This window comes from Apaloderma vittatum, unplaced genomic scaffold (assembly GCF_000703405.1).
Source record: "Apaloderma vittatum isolate BGI_N311 unplaced genomic scaffold, ASM70340v1 scaffold10365, whole genome shotgun sequence".
Lineage (NCBI taxonomy): Eukaryota > Metazoa > Chordata > Aves > Trogoniformes > Trogonidae > Apaloderma > Apaloderma vittatum.
In genome coordinates, this window is record NW_009718766.1 from 45,259 (window position 1) to 65,189 (window position 19,931).

General features: G+C 42.8%; 1 protein-coding gene across 1 annotated transcript in view; it reads left to right on the forward strand.

The window, feature by feature from the left end:
* LOC104274672 (FRAS1-related extracellular matrix protein 2-like) overlaps positions 1–11,577 on the forward strand; it is a gene marked incomplete at its 5' end in the record, with an annotated part of 56,832 nt that extends 45,255 nt beyond the window's left edge. The window contains 11 exons of the mRNA XM_009870371.1: positions 528–831; positions 2,753–2,884; positions 3,159–3,490; positions 4,901–5,093; positions 5,837–5,941; positions 6,189–6,316; positions 7,241–7,375; positions 8,868–8,994; positions 9,951–10,138; positions 10,226–10,372; positions 11,050–11,577. Coding sequence (XP_009868673.1) covers positions 528–831; positions 2,753–2,884; positions 3,159–3,490; positions 4,901–5,093; positions 5,837–5,941; positions 6,189–6,316; positions 7,241–7,375; positions 8,868–8,994; positions 9,951–10,138; positions 10,226–10,372; positions 11,050–11,577 — 2,319 coding nt within the window. The remainder of the gene's footprint in view (positions 1–527; positions 832–2,752; positions 2,885–3,158; positions 3,491–4,900; positions 5,094–5,836; positions 5,942–6,188; positions 6,317–7,240; positions 7,376–8,867; positions 8,995–9,950; positions 10,139–10,225; positions 10,373–11,049) is intronic.
* Positions 11,578–19,931: the final 8,354 nt, after the last annotated feature.

Below are 19,931 nucleotides of genomic sequence, written 5' to 3' on the forward strand. Positions count from 1 at the left end.
ATTCCTGCTTCATTCTGTTCTGGGCGAACAGCACTAGACTGCTGAGAAGGATGTGGTTGTAACCTGGCAGCTCTTTGCCATGAATGTATGAATCCAGGCCATTCGTTTTATATTTCTAACAGTTTGTTAGAATGGTTTCACGCTGGGATTTTTCAAGCTAGCATGTCTGATTTTGGGAGAACTGACTTTGATGTTGTCAAATAGAAGTTCTGGGTTTGGAGTTAGCACTAACATTTTCCAGATTTGCCCAGTGCGAGATGACACGTGAACAGAAGCAGCAAAGTCACTGCTATCTGAGGGTTTTATTGTTTGCTTAGTCTTGTTACCAGTTAAAAAAGCCCCACAGCATTCATTCATATCCCCTCAATTAAGGGAAAAGAGTGCGCCTGCACAAAGGTCTTATTTTTCTGATAGTTTCAGTAATAAGCACGGTACTGTTAGAAGAATGCTCAGCAGTTTGCTTGCCTGGAACAGGTATAGGTAAGATTAAATAACCCCCTTTATTTTGTGCAAATGCCAACCCATAGGCATGCAATCCCAAGTATTCCGACTACGACAAAACTGGATCCATCTGTGCCATGGAGAACATCAATGATACTCTGACCCTGTACCGCTGGCTTGTCAGTGCTCCGAGTGGGAGCGATGGTGTCACCAGCCCGATGAGGGAAGTGGACTCCGACACTTTTTTTACTAGCACCAAATCCATCTCCCTGGACTCTATATACTTCCAGGCCGGCTCCAGGCTTCAGTGTGCAGCTCGAGCTGTGAATGCCAATGGTGATGTGGGTCTGGAGCTGCTAAGTCCAATTTATACAGTGAACAGAGAGGAAGGTAAGTTTTTAATGATGGGAATTAGGTGTCCTTTCTTGGGAAAAGATGAGGTAGTATTTGCAGCTGATTGAGGTCTGCTGTGGTGGTGTTATGTACTTGTGTGTTGGGGGGGGTTTTCACACCCATACGGGACTGCTGCTAGGGCAGGGCAAAAGCATCTTGTCATTGTCTTATCAGCTGTGGTATTTCATGAGTTTGCTGTTGTAATAGGTCATATGTAAGTGATTGGTGGGTGTTTTTACAATGGTTTTTTACACCTAATTTGACTAGTGACTAGAGCAGTCACTAGTCTTGGATACTTTGCTTTTCTTAATATGTGTATTTCAAACACACCTCTATTTTCATGTGTTTTTATTTTAAAGAACGCAGCTACTGACACTGAGAGCAGACTGTAGGAGTCTTGAATTTTATATTGCCAAGACCTGCAGACTAAAGACAGTTAAAATACAGGTGTTGGGAAAAGGTGGGGTCATGAAATCCATGCGGAAATTCAGATGTTGCAGCACTACTTGCATAATTCTGCTGACTACTTACACTACGCCTCAGAAGGCAAGGGGAAATCCTAATTCTGAGTTTAGCCTACATCCCTCAGATTTCTCTAACTGTGGTCCATATCTAGATGTGTGTGTCTAATCTGTTGCTTTTGTCCAGAAATTCAGGTGAGGAAAACGCATCTTTTTGCTTAATCAGTTAATGACTAGAAGAGTTACTTGGGAGTTAAAGTCCTGTGCTGCCCAAATTAAAGCACAAGCCTGACTACTGCATCTCAGGATTCACAGGGCCAAAATTCTGGGTTCTAGGGTGTGGCTTTTCTCTGTCTCTTTAGACTAAAATGTTCTCATTTTAGTCAGCTCACCGGCTATGCAAGTGGGTCAGGCTGTGCTGCTTCAGCTCTCCGTTTTTCGCAGTTCAGTCCTTCTGCTACATATCCTCTGCTACGAGGAGTACTTCACCTCCAGACCCCCCAAGCACAGTGCAAAACTCCTGGGTGACATTGAACTATGTGTGAAGAGCTGGAAAAGTTTTGTGTTACCAGGGTATTAGTGATGGTCCTTTTGCAGTGGCCTGTCATGGAGACAAGACAAGGCTTGTGAGTAGAGGCAGTATTTTTTTTTTAAAAATCACAACTTGGGAAAGGAAGGGAAGCTTTTGCTCATATCATCTGGACTGAAATCCATCAAAGTTTTACAGGGACATGTTCATACTCAGCAGCTGAAAAGTAGCTCCTGTGAGACTCTCCATCATAAGAAATTTAGCCTGTGAGGTTTTCAGGGTTCCCTGAGCCTCCCAAGTGTTAGATTTATAAGTCTAGGGTGGCCATTATGCACCATAGCTCTCCTCTAGACTTGCCACTATGCTCCTGAAGTGCCAATTCTTTGTGTAATTTAATCAGAAATTATCTTTGCCTCAGTCATACATGGAAAAAGAATCTGGAATACCTCTCCAGTGCCAAGAGTGGACCCTGCAGAACGGCACACACTGCCCCTATGTATATTAGTTAGCTGTTGCCTGCAAGATGTTGGCTTCTCTCAGGCAGCCTCTTTTTTATGGCAAGAGCTCAGGTGTGGTTGTGAACCACCTCAGTAAGTGATGGCTGTCAAGGTAAATGCTCATGTAAAGTTGCCATCTCTCCATTTCTAGGGAGGAAGAACAAATCCTTGTCAGGAAGAGGTCAGGTTCCTCAGCCACTGCTGCACATTGAAGGATTTCCGTACTTCTGCCCTTTCCCTTCCGGAAAAGGACCTCTTGGTCCTAGGAGTTAGACCATGCAGCATGGGCAGAGCTGTGAGGAACTCCCTAATTAGCATGTCTCCATTTCTACATTTTTCTGGCCTAGCTGGAGAGACATATCCAAGCTGCTTGGCAGAGGTATGGCACAGTTTAGCAGGCATCTCACACACTGTCTTTCCCCTTTGCTCAGGTCTTTGCCAGCCTCGCAACCCAGGAACAGTAGGAGCAGAACCTTTCTCAGCTAAAATTCGCTACATGGGTCCAGATGATCCTGACCATCCCAATCTGCTCCGACTAACGGTCACAATGCCCCATACGGACGGTAAGCATCCAGTGGTGAGAGTAACCACTTAATTGACACGCGCTGCTTTGGGCTTTCTCTCTCTCACAGCTCTGTCTCCACAGCTGTTGCCTTGTGGTAGAACCATGAATAATCCACATTTAATGAAAAACTTGCCAATTGCAAGGTTACTGTATGGATGAAACATTGGACATTCCTCTGTTTCCTAAAAATATATTCACCAGTGGTTAACGAATACTTCATTTGCTCTTTTCCATTCAATCTATTAAAGGGTCATGTGACATTTATATTTTAGGAATGCTGCCAGTTATCTCCACGCGCCCCTTATCCAACTTTGAGCTGACTCTTAGCCCAGATGGCACTCGTGTGGGACACCACAAGTGCTCCAACTTACTGGACTATAACGAGATCCAGACTAAACATGGGTTTATTACAAAAGAAACCGAGAATCCCAAAGTGATTGGAGAAACATCACCTTACCAGTACAGCAGTGCTCTGCGGTCTGCCAAAACCTTGCGTTTCTACCGGAACCTCAACCTTGAGGCTTGCCTTTGGGAGTTCAACAGTTACTACGATATGTCTGAGCTTCTGACAGACTGCAGTGGCTCCATCGGCACAGATGGGCAGGTATGTGGCACCAAATCACCTTCCTCCCTCAACAGGAGGCTTTGGAAGCACAAGTCCAACAGAAATTGATAACAAGGATTGCACGAGAAAGGATTTAGTCACTGTGCAGGCGGTTTGATACATGTTCCCTTGGCAGAGAAGTCCTTAGAAGTATGGATTTGTTCCTTTGCGCTGTATTTATGTGCAGAGACATGATTCATCTTCCCGGTAATTGAGCACAGCTTACTGCAATGCTGTTGATCCTAGTCTGGATTTCAGAAACTCTGCTCTTTTTTGACTTGCAGAGCTCTTCCACACTTTTTATCACCCAAAACACATGTAGCAGCATATGCAAAGAAGAGGCTACAATTTTATTGCGTTATAGAAATAAACTGCATATGTAAAGTACATTATTGACTCTGGAAGTGTGTTCTAAGGCTGCACTAAAAAAAATGCTTTTTTTACAAAAAAACTACCCAAAACAGTTTTAATTGGAAGCTCTAATTTAGATTTACAGCATTTGGGCTTCAGTTGGAGCTGTCAGGTAGGTGATATGTTATAAAGAGAAACTCGACTGATAAGGAACAAACGAATACATAATTTTCCTGAGTAAAACAGGCTATTGTTCCAGGTCTTTGATATGAATTATATCAACATCACAGTGCAGGCATGGTGGCTTCCCTGTGCAGTGTCTGCCAACACATCATGTTCACCTGGAAATAAACCTCAACGCATAAGTGCCCTACAGCAATTGCACTTACCCTAGAGGAAATTCTGGGAGGGGCTGTAGAGCTTCCGTGCTGAATCAGCCTTGGCTCAGCAGCTTGGTGCTTTCTCCTTCTGTAGGTCCTCAGCTGTTACCTTCTCCATTGATGCTTGGTGGCCAAAGAAGATTTATTTCCTCATTTTCTTCTTGGCTGCCCATTCTGGATGCTTGTTAGTTGCCTGGTAGAGAGAGACCTTAACTCAGACAACAGTTTTAAATGGCAGAGTTTCAGGGTGCCATAATCCACAGAGTTCAATCTATTGTAAGGGTAGCTTTTACATACAGGACTCATTTCTAAATTTGTGTTTGATTTCTGAATGCCTAAGGAATACGGTGGGTATGATCTAGAGTTTTAATTTAGGCCACTGTCAATTTCTATGAAGAGTTTTTTTAAGGTTTGGGTTTTTTTATTCAAGGTAAAGCAGATCATAAATGGTCCTTGTTTTGGAGAAGTACAAACCTGGTTGTGTTAAACTGACCAAGATTTGAAGACGCTGTCAAGAGAGGTGATTTGCAGGACCTGAAATAATAAGAAACAAATGTAAAATGTGCAGGTTTTTTTGCTTAGATTTAAAGAGTACTGTTCATGAGAATGCAAGCTTGGCAGTGAAAGTATTTTTTTTTTCAGGTTGCATGCCTTAACCTGGTATCTCAATGTTTTTCAGGTCTTAAATCTGGTGCAGTCTTACGTAACTCTGCGTGTGCCTCTCTACGTCTCCTACGTCTTCCACTCCCCTGCTGCCATCAGTGGCTGGCAGCACTTTGATTTGCAGTCTGAACTGAGACTCACCTTCGTGTACGACACGGCTATCCTGTGGAAAGATGGGATAGGCAGCCCTCCCGAATCAGAGCTCCAAGGTGAGCTGTTTCAGAGACCATCATTTCTAAACCCCGTTCTATTCAGCATTCTGATGATGGGACATGTGCAGTCAATAACTTGATGCTTTTTAGCCTTGAGAATCTCAAAAGCAATAACAGCACCCCAACTGCCTCAGGTAAAGCACCCACACCAAGGACAATTATGTTTGATTTTTTATGTCATATGTTACTGAACTAGATGTTTTGAATCTTCCCTCAGTTGTGTGCTGCTTTTAATCTATAAAAAAAATGGGATAAATTAGTGCACAGACTCTAAAGCAAGCGTTCTTACAGAGAGATAGACTCCAGTGCTGAACTGGTACCCAATTCCACAGCAGAGGAGGACCCTGCAAAAGGGACCTTACCAGAGTCCACAGTCTTGGTGTCTGTCTGAGACAAAAAGTCCTTGGCCTCTTCTTTCCTCTGCATGCACTATGTTACATCAGCATTTGTGGGTATATTTCAAGTGGGTCTGGTCTTATGTCAGCAAAAGGGAGAAAAATAAAACCTACCTTAATGGATTGAACCATTAGCAGGTGTAAATGAGTGTATGTCTTCTGAAGTTGGGGGGTTTGGAGATCTGTCTCAGAACAATTAATGTGATGGGGTTTAATATCTGTGAAGAGCAACAAGGTTTAGGTAAAGTGTTTCAGATTTCCAGGTGCAGAAAATATAGAAAGAACCTTTCATTAAAAATTCACCTGGGAAACATTGATGGTAAAATCATTGGCTTTCCTCCCTAGGCTCCCTTTATCCCACGAGTATGCGAATCAACGACGAAGGGTGTCTAGTGGTGAACTTCCGAACAGAGGTGCGATTCCGGGGCCAGCTGGTGATGTCCCACCCAGGTGCGTACCCAGCCTGTCCACCTGTGCTAGCCAGAGCATCTGCAGTGCTGTCTGCCTGGCAGAGGATAAAGGTATCACACCGAAGGGTCTGTCTCAGTGTGGAAGGGGAGTGGGTAACAGAAGCACTTTCTTTTCTGGGGTGTAAGTTACTTTCTTTCCATTCTCTTGCTTGTTTGGTTTTGTGTGTGCTTTTATACCATGCCAGGCATCAGTATTAATTATGGCAAATAATAATTTATTCTTCCAGGAACATCTCTGGTGTCAATGGTGATGTCTGCTGACCACCCTGGCCTCACGTTTACCCTCAGCCTGCTGCGAAGCGAGCCAACCTTCCACCAACCTGTGCAGCAGTGGAGTTTCATCTCTGACTTTGCTGTGAGTTTGCATTCAGACTTGAATTTAGGGAAGCAAAGGGAACATCGGTTTTTAACATGCTTTCCGTGCAATCATCCGCACTATAAGACTAGTAAGCACCAACTCATTTGAATGTAGTCTTCTATTTTCACTATATAATCAACAGTCAGAAGTCCCTGGAGCTTGAGTCCAGAAGCCCAAACCCACGTTCTTTCTAGCGCTAGCCAGCACCATTCATTCAGCAGACCAGTGCTGGAGCTGTGCCCTCTCACAAAGAATTTGCCTTAGCACTATCTCTCTCCCTTGGCATTGCCAGGAAACTATGATCCAGGAGTTGCTGCCGCTGTTCTGAGAAGCTGGATTTTAATCACATGGGCAAAGCTGCTCAGTTCCTGCCGAGCTCAGGAGTTGGTGGAAAACACTGCGGCCCCTAAGCTTGTGCCTCCAATAGCACAGAAGAGCCTTGCTTAAATGTGTCTTACTTCTGTGAGAGGGTCATAGCCGAGTTACTCAGCTCTTGGTGAGCTGGTGGGAAAGGAGCTGTTTGCATTCACAAAAAATCCGTCCAAATTCATCTTTTCAGCGGAGAGTTTTAGTACATTAGGTTTGGGTGTTGATATGTTTGATTCTCACCACCACTGCAGCAAAGTCAGTCCCTCAAGGGCTTGACAGTAGGTATTCCATGTTGGTCCTCATTTTAGAAGAGGAGAAGTAGCGGCGGCGTGTCAGTGCCTTGCCTGTGCTGCTGGATTGTGCTGTTGGTGATGGTGCACACCTGCTTCCTGCATGAGGTAAAGCGCCGTGTTCATAAACAGCAATGTCCAAATTTGTGAAAGTGCTTAGGATGTATCTAGGAATTCAACTTCACCTCTGGGGCAATGTGAGCTGAAAAAACGATTGTTCAGAGCCTGCAGAGGAACGCTCATTTCTGTAATCTTTTCCCAGGTACGAGATTACTCGGGTACTTACACTGTGAAACTCATCCCTTGCACTGCTGTGCCTGGTCAGCAATACACCCTTCCTGTCATCTGCAACCCACAGGACCCAATTGTGTTCGATATAGACATCAGGTTCCAACAGGTATATGGTTTTACTTAGGACTTACGCATTTTTCCGTGAAGCCTCATGGGCAAAAGAAGCCAAAAGCAAATTTAGGCTGCAAAGCAGGTGTTCTGTAACCACTGAAAGAAATGTTCTGGCATAGGCCATGCTGTACCAGTTACGGAGAGAAAATCATGGAGTATTTCAGCTGACTTCAGAAAGGAGTTCTACAGTGCTTTAGATTGCTTTAGATCTCATCTTCTCAGGGGAGATAAAATCAAACTAAATTAATTTTTCCAGTAATTAAATTCTTATTTTTCCATTTATTTACCAAAGAGTCCAGCCTTTTTCCAAGTACTTTGCTGCTGGTTTTCAAGAGAGTCTTTTTCTTAAGCAGTGGGAAACACTTCACTCAAAGTTAGTGTGGCTTTGTGATGAATTTCCTATATATATTAAAGCCCCCCTCCCTACCCACCCAAAAAACAAACAAAAAAACACAAAAAAGGTGCACAAAGTAGCAATAACTTAGTATTCTACTATTGTGGACTGTTACAGTTTTCTGTTGCAGTTAGCTTGAGGAATGACCTGAATAGCATTGCTGTTGAATGTAATTTAAAGATACTGCTTCAGCAATAGTCTTCCTGCTGCCGTCTCGTAACACAGGACATAAGTGCTACACAGAAAGAAAAAAATTTTTTTGTTAGAAAGGAAATAACTGTGGTTTTGGTGACATTTGCAAATCAAGTTAATTTTGCACTTCTCCCTGTAACCACACCCTTAGGACTGTTACCCCTAGGTGCTGGGTTTATTGTGATCGGAAAGATTAAATAGTGGTGTGAGACAGTTTAATTATTTGCCTTATTTCTGTGTCAGAGAGCTGTTTGTCTTCTGTTCTGCTCTACATCTTCCTGCCATGACATGTGTGCTGGGTCTCGCAGCACTCTGGAGGAATTAACCTGCTTGCAGGGCAACTCTCATGTTGTGCCCAGGCGTGAGCCATTGGCCAGGTGACTTTTTTGGGAAAATCACAGGCAGCTTCTACATCACAAGGGGAACATGCAACAGTGCAGGCAGGGATGAGTAGGGGCAGGCAAGATTTGCCATGCTGTGCTCGTTGGTTTGAGTACGCGGGTTGTTGCTCAGAGCAGGACAAATGAGTTGGTGTTGAGCGAGGGTCTGGTCCTGACCCAGTGTTATTGACCTCTTGCCCACAGCCCTGTCCTCCCAGTAGCTTTTGCAAGTGTCACTGAAAAGACACATTGTTGTCCTATATCTAAAACAGGTATCTTCTGCTGTTTTATTCAGCAATGCTGAATAGCATGCTGCAGCTGTGTATTTTATTGGGTCATGAAGAGAAGTACAAAAGTAGGCTTACGTATGTGTGTATGTACGTAGGAGAAGTTCCTATAAACGCTCTGTGCTGCTGAAAGGTTTGATCAGCACATCCCTACTAGGGCAGTAGCGTGCAATGATCATTGTAAGTTACAACCAAGGCATTTTTTTGTTCATTTAGTTTTACTTTTCCCCACAGGTCAGTGACCCAGTGGCAGCAGAGTTCAGTCTAAATACTCAAATGTTTCTGCTGTCCAAAAAGGAGCTTTGGATATCTGATGGATCAATGGGGTTTGAAGAAGGAGCTGATGTAGCATTTACCAAAGGTAAAAGGTCGATTGTACATTCAGCATATTTTAACAAGAGCTGAATACGTGTGTTACTGGTTTTATAATCCCTACATGGTCTATGTATTTCCACTGCGGAAAAGTAAAATACAGAAATACTAAAGTGTGATGTAATTTAAAGTAATTGGAACAGACTTCAGCTCTCTTTTTGGTCTCTGAGAGGAAAAGCATTCCCAAGATAGGTGCAGACTTTAGGTGCATGTATCTGAAACTGCAGTTCTGACAACTGTCTCTGTTTTTGCATAATCACATATTCCCCTCAGTCTTGTTTTGCCTTGAAGCTGCCCACACTAGAACTTCTTGCCCCATTTTGAAGTAGCTAAATAATTTCAATACTTAGGTTACTCTAGTCAGAAATGCAAGGATTGAGTACTTGTGCACTGGAGGCTCCTAAACTTGACCATGCAGCTGTTCTCAGCTGCACACTGGATGCGCAGTAACTGCATCTGGCTTCAGGCAAGCTCCTCAAACTGTTCTTGATTTTTTTGAGTTCTGGCCAGGGGCAGGTGTTCTCTCACAGTGCGCTCACTGACTGGAGCTGTTGTCAGATTCCAGGGAAACTGATTTGATTTATCGGTCTGAAACCTGTTAAGAACTTTATTTTTCTTGATATAATGCTATTGCGTTGAATAGTTTTTTGTATGTGAATGTGCGTTGCCCTCTAGTGAAGAGAAGGGAAAAGCTTCCTTAAAGAAGAGCTGCACTGTAAGAATCACATGCCAGTATGGATTGCAACAGAAAATAAGACTAAAGCCTATGATAAATTAGTATTAACAGTCATGGACCACTCCTCCCTCACATGCAAGGAGAAATGCACTTACAGCTAGATGGTTCCTGTCCTGAGAATTTTTAAGAGCGATGGTTTGGTAGTAGTTTGATTTCATAATTTTTAAATGGGCTGGTATAATGTAAAATACCTTAATCTGCTTTACTAGGATCTGAAATCTATGGCCGAGTGATGGTGGATCCAGTCCAGAATCTCGGTGACTCCTTCAGCTGCAACATCGAGAAGGTGTTCCTCTGCACTGGTGCTGACGGGTACGTGCCCAAGTACAGCCCAGACAACCAGGAGTACGGGTGCCTGGCTGACTCACCCTCCCTCTTGTACAGATTCAAGATCCTGGTACGTAAACAAGGAGTCATGGTAGCACTCGTTTTTAGATCCCCGATTTCCATGTGAATCTGGAAATACTAAACGTGCTTCCTTTAGGATAAAGCTCAACCTGAGACACAAGCAAGAACCTTTGGAAACCTGGAGTTTCACGCTACGCTAGCAGCTGATCATGCAGATGCTTTTCCTCTGGTAAAACAGCCTGGCTCTGATGGTTTCAGCCTGTCCTCTGCTCCACTCTTCCAGGTAAGTTGTCCAACAAGTGGCACTATGTTAGTTAGCGACAGACTTCAGCAACTCGTTTACTTTGTTCCCTCTCCCAAACAGTGTTGAAACAGTCCCAGCATTGCAACACCAAGGTAACCCTCCGCAGCCTTGCTGTTATTGCAGACACATATGCCTGTGACTGGGAGCAGAAGCCACTGGTTTAGCTTTCTGTGGGGGCCTTTTAGATAAGAAAATACTAAGAAATTATAATTTCTTTTCTTGCAACTGGGAAAAAAATTAGTTTGTGTATTGTATGAAATTAAAAAAAAAAAAAAGAGAACTGTGCATCCTGCTTTAAGTCAGATTAACTAAAATTCCTGAAGTCCTTTTTAGGTGTCCTGAAGTAGGGTTCTTCTTGCCTAAACTAAGACTTGGATAAATGTAATAGGCTTTCTGTGCTACAGAAAGAAATGGTCTCTCTTAGAACATGGTTTATCGGAACTACTTCAGCCATCCACATTAGGAGATGATTAATCCAATCTCCGAGTGCCTATTTCTGCTGTTGACTTTAATTACATGTATTTGGCAGCAAATTTGGGACATCTGTCTGGATGAATCTGATACTTGATGTTTTCCAGTTTATAGTAAAGGCACATGGGGGGTTGTGTCCTGATTTGGTGGGGGTTTTTAATGTGGTTGGATTTGGTTTTTTTAAGGTGGCAGCTGGCCGAGAATGGTACATTCACACTATTTACACGGTCCGATCAAAGGAAAGCGCACACAGGCGCAATGGCAAAAGAAGCCTTGACTACCATGTGTTGTCCTCTGCTGAAGGAAGAGTTGCCACCACAGCCTTGAAACGCAGCAGAAGAGCCAACCCAGACACGCCGGTCGTCATGCAAGACATTGGTGCAGATAAAAACAGAGGCACAAATATTCAGCATATTGCGCTTGACCGGTCCAGCAAAGCCGTCATCATCCAGAAGGACGTGATCCCGGCTGGCGCGCCGCACCACAGGCCAGTTCTGGAAATCACAAGCAGGGACTCTGGGAACAGTATTGTACCCGTTACTGGAGGCTTGACAGGACTGCTGTTCCTCATCTGCGCTGCGCTCCTCGGTCTTTTTTTGCTGAAGCAGAGGAAAGAGCCCTCTGCCAGGAAAAGCAAAGAGCCCCTCAGCCACCCGATCAGCAGTGACACTGCAACCGCACAACACAGCAGCAGTGACAACTCAGAAGTCTAGCCAATTTCTTGGGTGCTTGTCTCTCAACGTGTGATTTCACCAAAAAGCAGAGTCTCAGGTCTAGCTCTTGGCTGACTCCTCTGCACAGACAATCAGCTGCTCCAGCTCTAATGCTCCTTCAGTTCTTTGTAACGGGCAGCTAATTCTGACAGGGTCGGTGTTCTAGGTTCACGTGTGACTGACTGATTTATAGAATTCAAACTTGTACTCCATGAATGGGAGTGATGCTTTTTTCCTTTTTTTTTTAAACGTAGTTTTTAAAGTTTTTGAATATATGCAGCAGTAAATGTGCCTTATATCCACCACGAAAGGTTGGTGCTTAGAAGGATGCTGGGTTTGATACATGTACAGTATCTAGCTTTCATGTAACTGGTTTTGGGGTTTGTGGTTCTTTTTTGTTGTGTTTTTTTTGAAAGAATTGTTGCTCAGGAAGGAAGAAGATATCGAGGAGGAACAAGATCCTAATGGTATACTTATCCTATAGTCTTTTTAATGTTTTAGTTTGAAGGGTTTTTTGGTTTTTTTCTTCCCTGAAGAAGGAATTATGTGAGATTGATTAGCTTCAACCTGGCAGCCTTTAAATCATTACAGGCTTCATGAAATGAAGTTGTGGACAATGGGAAGAAACTGTACTCCTAACTCCTGTAGGGGAACAAAAGACATATTTTCTAGTAAAAAAAGAATTCGTTATCCCTTTCCTTCTTCATAATTGTAATTCCCTTACTGAATTCATACATGGCAACAGAGTCACATGAATACTTCTCTAACTCAAGATGTTGTGAAAGTTGGGCTGTTTTGTTTTTCCTTCCCTAAAAAATTTTGTTGTGCTCAAATTAATGGATATCCAGGATTTTTTCCAGTAAAGCCTTTATGTCTAAGAGTTAAATTTTGTCATTGTTGTCTGACTCAAAGAGATAATTCAGAGTATATCAAACCTGCAAATACTGAAGTAGTAAAAAATGACAGCTATTCTGCTTGATTGACAGTGCAAATGCTAGCACTACATTTTTTAAAAAAGCTCTAAAATCCAACATTAACTAGACCTCTATATTATGTGATTTATTAAAGCTCATTGTTGGAATTTTGCAGTGGGTCTTAATCCCTTCAGGGACACTATCATACAATAGGAATAATATCTTAGAAATCCTGTAATACAAATCTTTAATTCATGTAAGTGAAGCCAGTCATATGCTGTGCCATCCTGGGACAAGGCTTTGATTAGCTATAGCTAAGGTGTCCCAAAGTTTCTATAATAACCACCATCACTAAAAATTCTTTGCCTGTTAATATGAAAATATTTGTATTCTATCTAATCTTATTCTAAAACATAATCTTTCTGTGAAAGCTATGGCAAGAAGGTACAAGAGGAGAGTAGAAAAATAAAGTAGATTCTCCATTTATAGTAAGTAAATCTTTTTGGTTTATGTAAGCAGTTTTACTCCCAACATTTCTCATTGTACAGGCTGGAAAACTGACACTATTTGCCCCCTATCATTCAATTGCAAGCCAAACTCTAAACTTAAACCAATATCCAATCTACCTCAATGTGGCCAGAGAACTTCAGTGTATTATGAATTTTGCTGTTTGATTTTTCTGAAACCTCACTTCAACCTAGTGATACAGCAGTGACTCCAATTACAGAAGAATTGCTTTGTAGTGGGATATAATAAAAATTACTTAGTTACTCAATATGGCCACAGAACTTCAGTGTCCGTTGTATTCTGCACGTTAGTATACAGCTTGTATACAGCTGTGAGAGAATAAAATGGCAATAGTAAATCTAATTTCCATTTGAAGTCAATGATTTACTAAGTCAAACTGCAAATTTGAAGTCAATTTGCACAGAGCTTCCTCAGGGGGAACTGCTCAGGTCAGGAGCTGTGCCTTGCAGTGTGCTGCTGTCCTGGGAGCTCACGAATTCAGCCCAAAGGAAGAAGTTAGGGAAGGTACTGGCAAAAGTTACCTACAATTCATCCCTGGATCTAAGCATGTTGGTATTTTGCACAGGTTTGGTTTTGGTTTCCAAGTTCAAAGAAGTAATGTGATTTTAGATGTACCATTGTAAATGTGTACTTAAAAGTTTTGATCACTAAATGCTGTCAGTTGTTTAGTCTTCTAGATGTAATTTTTTTTGTTTTGTTTTTTGTATTCTGCTGTATTGTGTGAATTTCTTATTATTTTTGTGATCCATTGGCTACTTCATTTGGACTGTTTAAATGGAGATTCAGAATAGCAAGATATTTCTCTGTGTTGGATTTGATTTCTTTACAGTCAAGTCTTTACTGTGATTTTCATTTTTGTAGCAATTTTAAGAACAGGTTTTGGTGTTTTCTTTGAAGTGAGAGAGTGTTCATACTGGAAGATAAAGAATCGGGACCTGAGAAATTTTTTCTTATTCCTTTTGATAACGAATTACTTGTTATTCTGTTCTTGATAAATGGTCCTATAACAATTATTGAAAGATGAGCTGTGGGTTTTTACCCCTGTTCTTGTGCACCGACTAGTTTGTTTTGGGTGGAATGCTATTGAGTAAAGTCAAGTTAAAAATCACAGATTGAAAGATTCTCTGTCTGAATCCTCCCACTTCTTAGGCTTTCTTTATGAATACAAATTTTGAAGCATACAATACACACAGGGGTGTAGACAAAAGCCTTAGTTCTTGTTATGTATTTTGCTGTTTGATTTTTCTGAAACCTCACTTTAACCTAGTGATACAGCAGTGATTCTGATTACAGAAGAATTCTGTAATGGATATAACAAAAATATCCTCATCCTCTGTTGATGCAGTCACTGGGAAGAAAAAGATACTGGGTGAAGAGGTGTTAATTGGAAGATTTTTACTTTGTGTGATGCTGTTGCAGTCCATCCATATCTCTGAGGAGAAAGGAAGGCTTGGTTCTGTGCTACAACTGTAAAACAAAGATGGTTTTCCCTCTCTTTATTTCCCAGAAGTCATAGGGTATGTAATGTACCCCAGCACGAATTCGTTACATGGTAAGTAAGGATTGTAACCTTCACCTGCTCCCAACGAAACTGTGTTTAAGGACATAGGACTAAGCTGTCTGTGGAGTCCTCATGAAATCTGAATTTCCCCATTGTTATTTCAGTAGCAGACATTTCACTGTCAACTGCTAACATGTTGTGCGTAACAGGAAAGTTGTATTCTTCCATTTTGTTAAACAAAAAAAAGAAGCTCTTTTTGTTTCAGATAAATACTTTACATAACGTAGAGAAGGAGGCAAGAACATCAAGCTCAGTGAAACGTGTTTCTTTTTACATGCTGGAGACTGTAGAAGCCTTCTGGATTTCTGCAAGTGTGGAAACTAAGAGGGAGCAAAACAGTAAGTCCTGAATTCTCGTATAACCAAATACATAAATAAGTAAAATCCCTCTCAGTTAAATGACACTCAGTAACTCTGTACTACTGTCATTGCGAACAGAAAGGAGAGAAAAGCATTTTTTACAAGTGCATTTGGATGAGAGAACCAGCTGGGCCCTGAATTCTCTCTCGATAACTAAAATCCTAATAATCTTTAAGTATATCTAAATTATTAAGACCAAATCTGACAGGGGGCTATTCAATAAAATCTATAACATAGTATAATATCTGGAAATGTGATTTTGTTCTTGTGGTCAATTACATCCTTTGAAAAGGAATGACATACTAAAAAATGCTTTGGAGAACAGTTTCATAGTTTCCTTTGCATTTCCTCGATTTGCCATGTTTATAAACAGCCTAGATGTTAGAGCTAGCTGGAGGTGGGTGTTTGCAGGAGTTAGGCAAATACATTGCTGTGCAATTTTTGTGGTTGTTTTTAATTTGGTTTGGGTTTTGGTTCTTTTCAGGGTTTTTTTTAAACTGAGAACATGGTGCAGCAGAAGACACAAAACCAGACCAGTCCTATAAATGAAAAGAAACCAGTGAAACATCACGTCAGTATTTTCGTCACCTAATCTATTTGCACTTCAGTCCAGCTTTAACCCCAATTCTGATGTTCTAGGAACGTAGCCTTGGGATGCTGGAGAAACTTGGAAGCTGCCAACTCTTTCCAATAGAATTTCTTTCAGATAAATGCCCCAGCACAGAAGGACACCCAGCACAGAAGGACACCAAACTTCCACAGCAAATCTAACTTACGTGAGCTGGTGTGAAAGACCTTCATGGTCTTTGCACAGTTGCAGCACTCACCAAGCCGTGTCTTGTCAACAGCAGACAGGAAGAGCCTCATGTCCTTGGGAAGCCTCCGGAGCACATGCTCAGGTACATCATCTAAGGTCTCCGTAGCAACAGGAGATTCACTTGTGTGCTACAAGTGAAAAAGGCAGAAGGGCCATGACTATTGACAGGCAAAACCAACAGCACAAGAACTGACCAACTCGTGTCAGTGACAAAAACACTTCCCTTGAAATTCAAGCGAAATTTCCAAAGAGCCATTTCAGCCAGGGCCCCTCCATCAGCATGCTGGGGTGGAAGAACCTTTTTATCAGAACGTTCAGGTTTTCACTATTAGTTTCAAGTATTCTTCTGCTTTGGTTAACGGATGTGTTTTGATTACAGGCAGTATACAGTGAATAAATCTCACTGACATGGGGGAGTCTGGGGGAGGCCCAGCTCGGTAGGATGGGTGTCCCCTGGAGGTTCTCCCTGGGGCCAGGGGGGTTTGGGGGAGGCAAGGGCTGGCAAGGCATACTCTGTACACAGCACTCCGGGTGGGGTCTCACCAGCGCAGAGCAGAGGGGCAGGACCCCCTCTCCCTCGCCTTACTGGCCACGCTGCTCTGGACGCAGCCCAGGATGTGATGGGCCTTCTTGGCTGCCAGCGCTCCTTGGTGGCTCACGTCGCACTTTTTGTCCATCACGCTAAAGTCCTAAAAATATGTATTTGTACTCAACACACAATCCTATGCATTTTCCACCTTCTATGTACTTTTTAAAGAACATTTCAATTCATAGTTTCCTTTGCATTTCCTTGGTTTGACATGTTTATAAACAGCCTAAATGCCGATGCAGCTGGAGGTGGGTGTTCGCAGGAGTTAAGCAAAAATATTGCTGTGTGGGTTTTGTGGGGTTTTTTATTTGGTTTGGTTTTTGTTTCTTTTCAGTTTTTTTTTTTAAACTGAGAACACAGTGCAGCAGAAGATGGGACACTTCCCTGCTGGTTTTAGAAACAGGGCAATCCTCCGTGGCAACTGAGCGGGGCGGTGCAGCAGCACGATGTCGCGAGCAGCCGGCCTTGACCCGACCTTGTGTGAGCACGTCCCCTCCCCTGCCTGGGGTCAGGCAGGACATCAATGCTCCGTCCATCGCAGGACAAATCCAGCAGGAAAGCTGGGGAGCCACGACAGTGGGAACAGTCCTTCAGCCGTGCTGTGTCTCCGTATGCGTGGGATCGGTCACAGCAAAGCAAAGTGAAGATGAGGAACCTCTGGAACCTGTGGCTTCTTTCTCATTTCTTCCTTTGTACTTCAGGCATTTTGCTAATTAATCACCAGACAGGTTCCTACCTGCAACTCCTTAGCAAGAGAGCAAATGGTTCTGCCTTGTGTCGTTTATATCTCATGTTAATTAAAGATGTTGTAACCTTCGCTGTTGGATTATGGGGCAACCTGTGACAGAGGGGCTGTAGTAAAATTGAGAAGCTTTTTCCATCTTCCCTCATTTAGCTGAGCTCTGATATTAAATGCAAGGAGGATGTTATTTTCACCAGTGTTTCTTCCCTCTTACACCACTTTACTCTCGACCTAGTTAAAAAAGGATCAGTGACTATGTGAGGAAGTAGAGCTTGTGCATTTGTGCTTTCTGAGCACACCAAAATGAACGTGGACTGTGGATCTTTCCTGTGCCCCACATCTGAACTCCAGGTGGAGTCAAAAAGGATCGTTGTGATCCGATTGCAAACCAATGTAATGATTGCTGTAGAAAAAACTTTACATCCTACCCTGTGTCTGGCAATAAAATATTTTATAATGGCTAGTAGTCCACCCATCTAGACCACAGTGTCCCTGCAAAGATGCTTTGGGACGTATTCTTGAGCGTTTTGCTGAAGTGGAAGTGGTTGACTTCTACCACGATGTCCTCGGAGCTGGGCGTTGCGATCTGGAAGGCAGGCTGGTCACAGAGGCCTGGTTTTCTCCAGAGGAGGGGTGGGGGTAAGGGCAAGGACAGAATTATGAGGAAGCACTTCAGCACTGCATGTTAAAATTTCCCAGCCAAACAAAACTATAAATTGCTAAATAATTTCTGCGAAATTGGAACATCTTTTACTGTTTTCCATCTCTACATAGTATAGGCCATTATTAGGACTTTCCTAGGGAAGCTGAAAAATGCTACTTTGAAGTCTCACAGAACCTAGTAGGAATTCATAAATTTGAATAAAATCAAACAGAATGGAACTGAATAGAATGGAATCTAATAGAGTTGAATAGATATTAACATGATTTAATAAAATATAATAGAATAGGATTTAATAGCTAGGAATAGAATGGAGTAGGATTTAGTAAAATTTAATAAAATTCAATAGAATCCACTAGAATTTAATAAAATCTAGTAGAATTAATGGAACTTAATTAAGTTGCTCTCTGGGAACTGGAGAGCATCAAAGAGACACAAAGAGGGTAAGAGAATGACAGAGAATGACAGAAGGTAAGAGAATCTCTTGAAACTTCAACCTGTTGCCAGATGAGAGCTTCTTAAAACACTGCTTAAGAACCTCTGCAAGGTAGTTTTTCCTGTGGTGGAATTCAGGTGTTAACACTTTAAGAGATATTTCTGAAAAGATAATTTGAGCCTGTCATCATTGGGATTGTAATTTAGGCAGAGATTCCAGCAGCTTTAACAGTCTCTTAGGAAGATGCCAAACAACACCTCCATTCAGAATAGAAAAGTCCTTTGTCTTTTCAAGTGTTTAAAATACACAAAAGAAAATTCAGGCTTAGGTAAACTGATGTTAACATGGTGCAAAACAGGTCTGGTTTCTTCCAGGCGCTTTGCACTTTCACATCTTACTCACGTGAGTGTTTTCCTACCTCTCTGGAGGAAAGATTGTGCCCAAAGAGAGATCTCTGCAATGGCAGGTGTTGTATGAACGGGACCTTGTGAATTGCAGCAAAAAGGGAGGAAAAAGCCTCTGTTTCAAATTGTGTGTGGAAGCGCCCCACTTCAGAAGCTCATTGAGACATGTAGATTGCACAGTCCCTGGGGGCACTTCTCAGGGTCTTGCCAGGACTGTTTCCTTCAGAGTAAAGCAAAAACAATTAATTTCACATGTTTTGTAGTACACAGGTCCTGGACCCAAATACCAACATTTCTACATTATGATTGGCCTAAAAAGGGCGCAAGAGGTTCTCTCAGGTTCTAGTACTGATCCCAAATTACTTAACCATCTCAACAGACCCCAAGGCAAGTAACACACAGACCTTCTTCTGCTTAACTTGTCCTGAACCACTGCTATACGGCTGAATGAGATGAGAGCTGAGCAGTTCCCATGCAAGAGCTGCTCTGTGAGACAATACTCCTCACACAGAAACTCAAACAAGTTTTAATTAAGAGCATTAAAATAAAATTTTAAAAAAGAAAAACCTAAAGCAGCACCTCAAAGTTACCCTCCTTTTATTCCCTAAGAGACCAAGTGCATGGGGACAGCAGGTTGGGACAGGCTACCCTGTAGCCCAGGATCTTCTCCCTGCCTGTGGTCAGTGACGGGCACTTCCAGAAAGAATGTACGAGCAAGGGCCGTGCAGAACGGCCGTCTGCTCCCCGGCAGCCTCCCCCCTCGGGCCAGTGGGCTGTTCACAGCCCCTCCACACATTCCGCTTTGTGAGAATTAACCAGTCGAAAAGCACAGGACCAAATTCTCTTTCCCCAGGGTTTTACATCATGTGCTCCTTGGGTCTGACATCAGCATGGGCAGCTCAGGTTGTTTCGGTGCCAGCTGAGGAGGTTTATGTTGCTGAGGAAAAGCAGTTGCTTCCACTGTGTCCATCTCTGGCAACTGGTTCTGTTGAACCCACTTCCAGGTTCCCTTGACTTGGGAAAGAGCTGTTCCTGTCCCTTTCTGGCAAGAGAAAAAGGGAAGGTGTTTACAAGTGGAGAGGGCTTCCTGAGCCTAAGGAAATGCATTTTGAAGGGCAGTGGTGGCTTTTCTTCATTTTGCTTCCTCTCTGCAATGGGCTTGAATCACATGGGACCTGTTTCCAAAGCACTTGGCCCAGGGAGTTAGTCCCCCCACAGGTTGCAGGTGTCCAACATGGAGGAGGAGGAGGATGACAGTGGCACTGTAGTTACACTGCAGCACCCTCCGGTGCTGTCCGGCCTCCAGCTCCTGCCCCAGGAGGGGACATGCCCTCCCCAGGGAG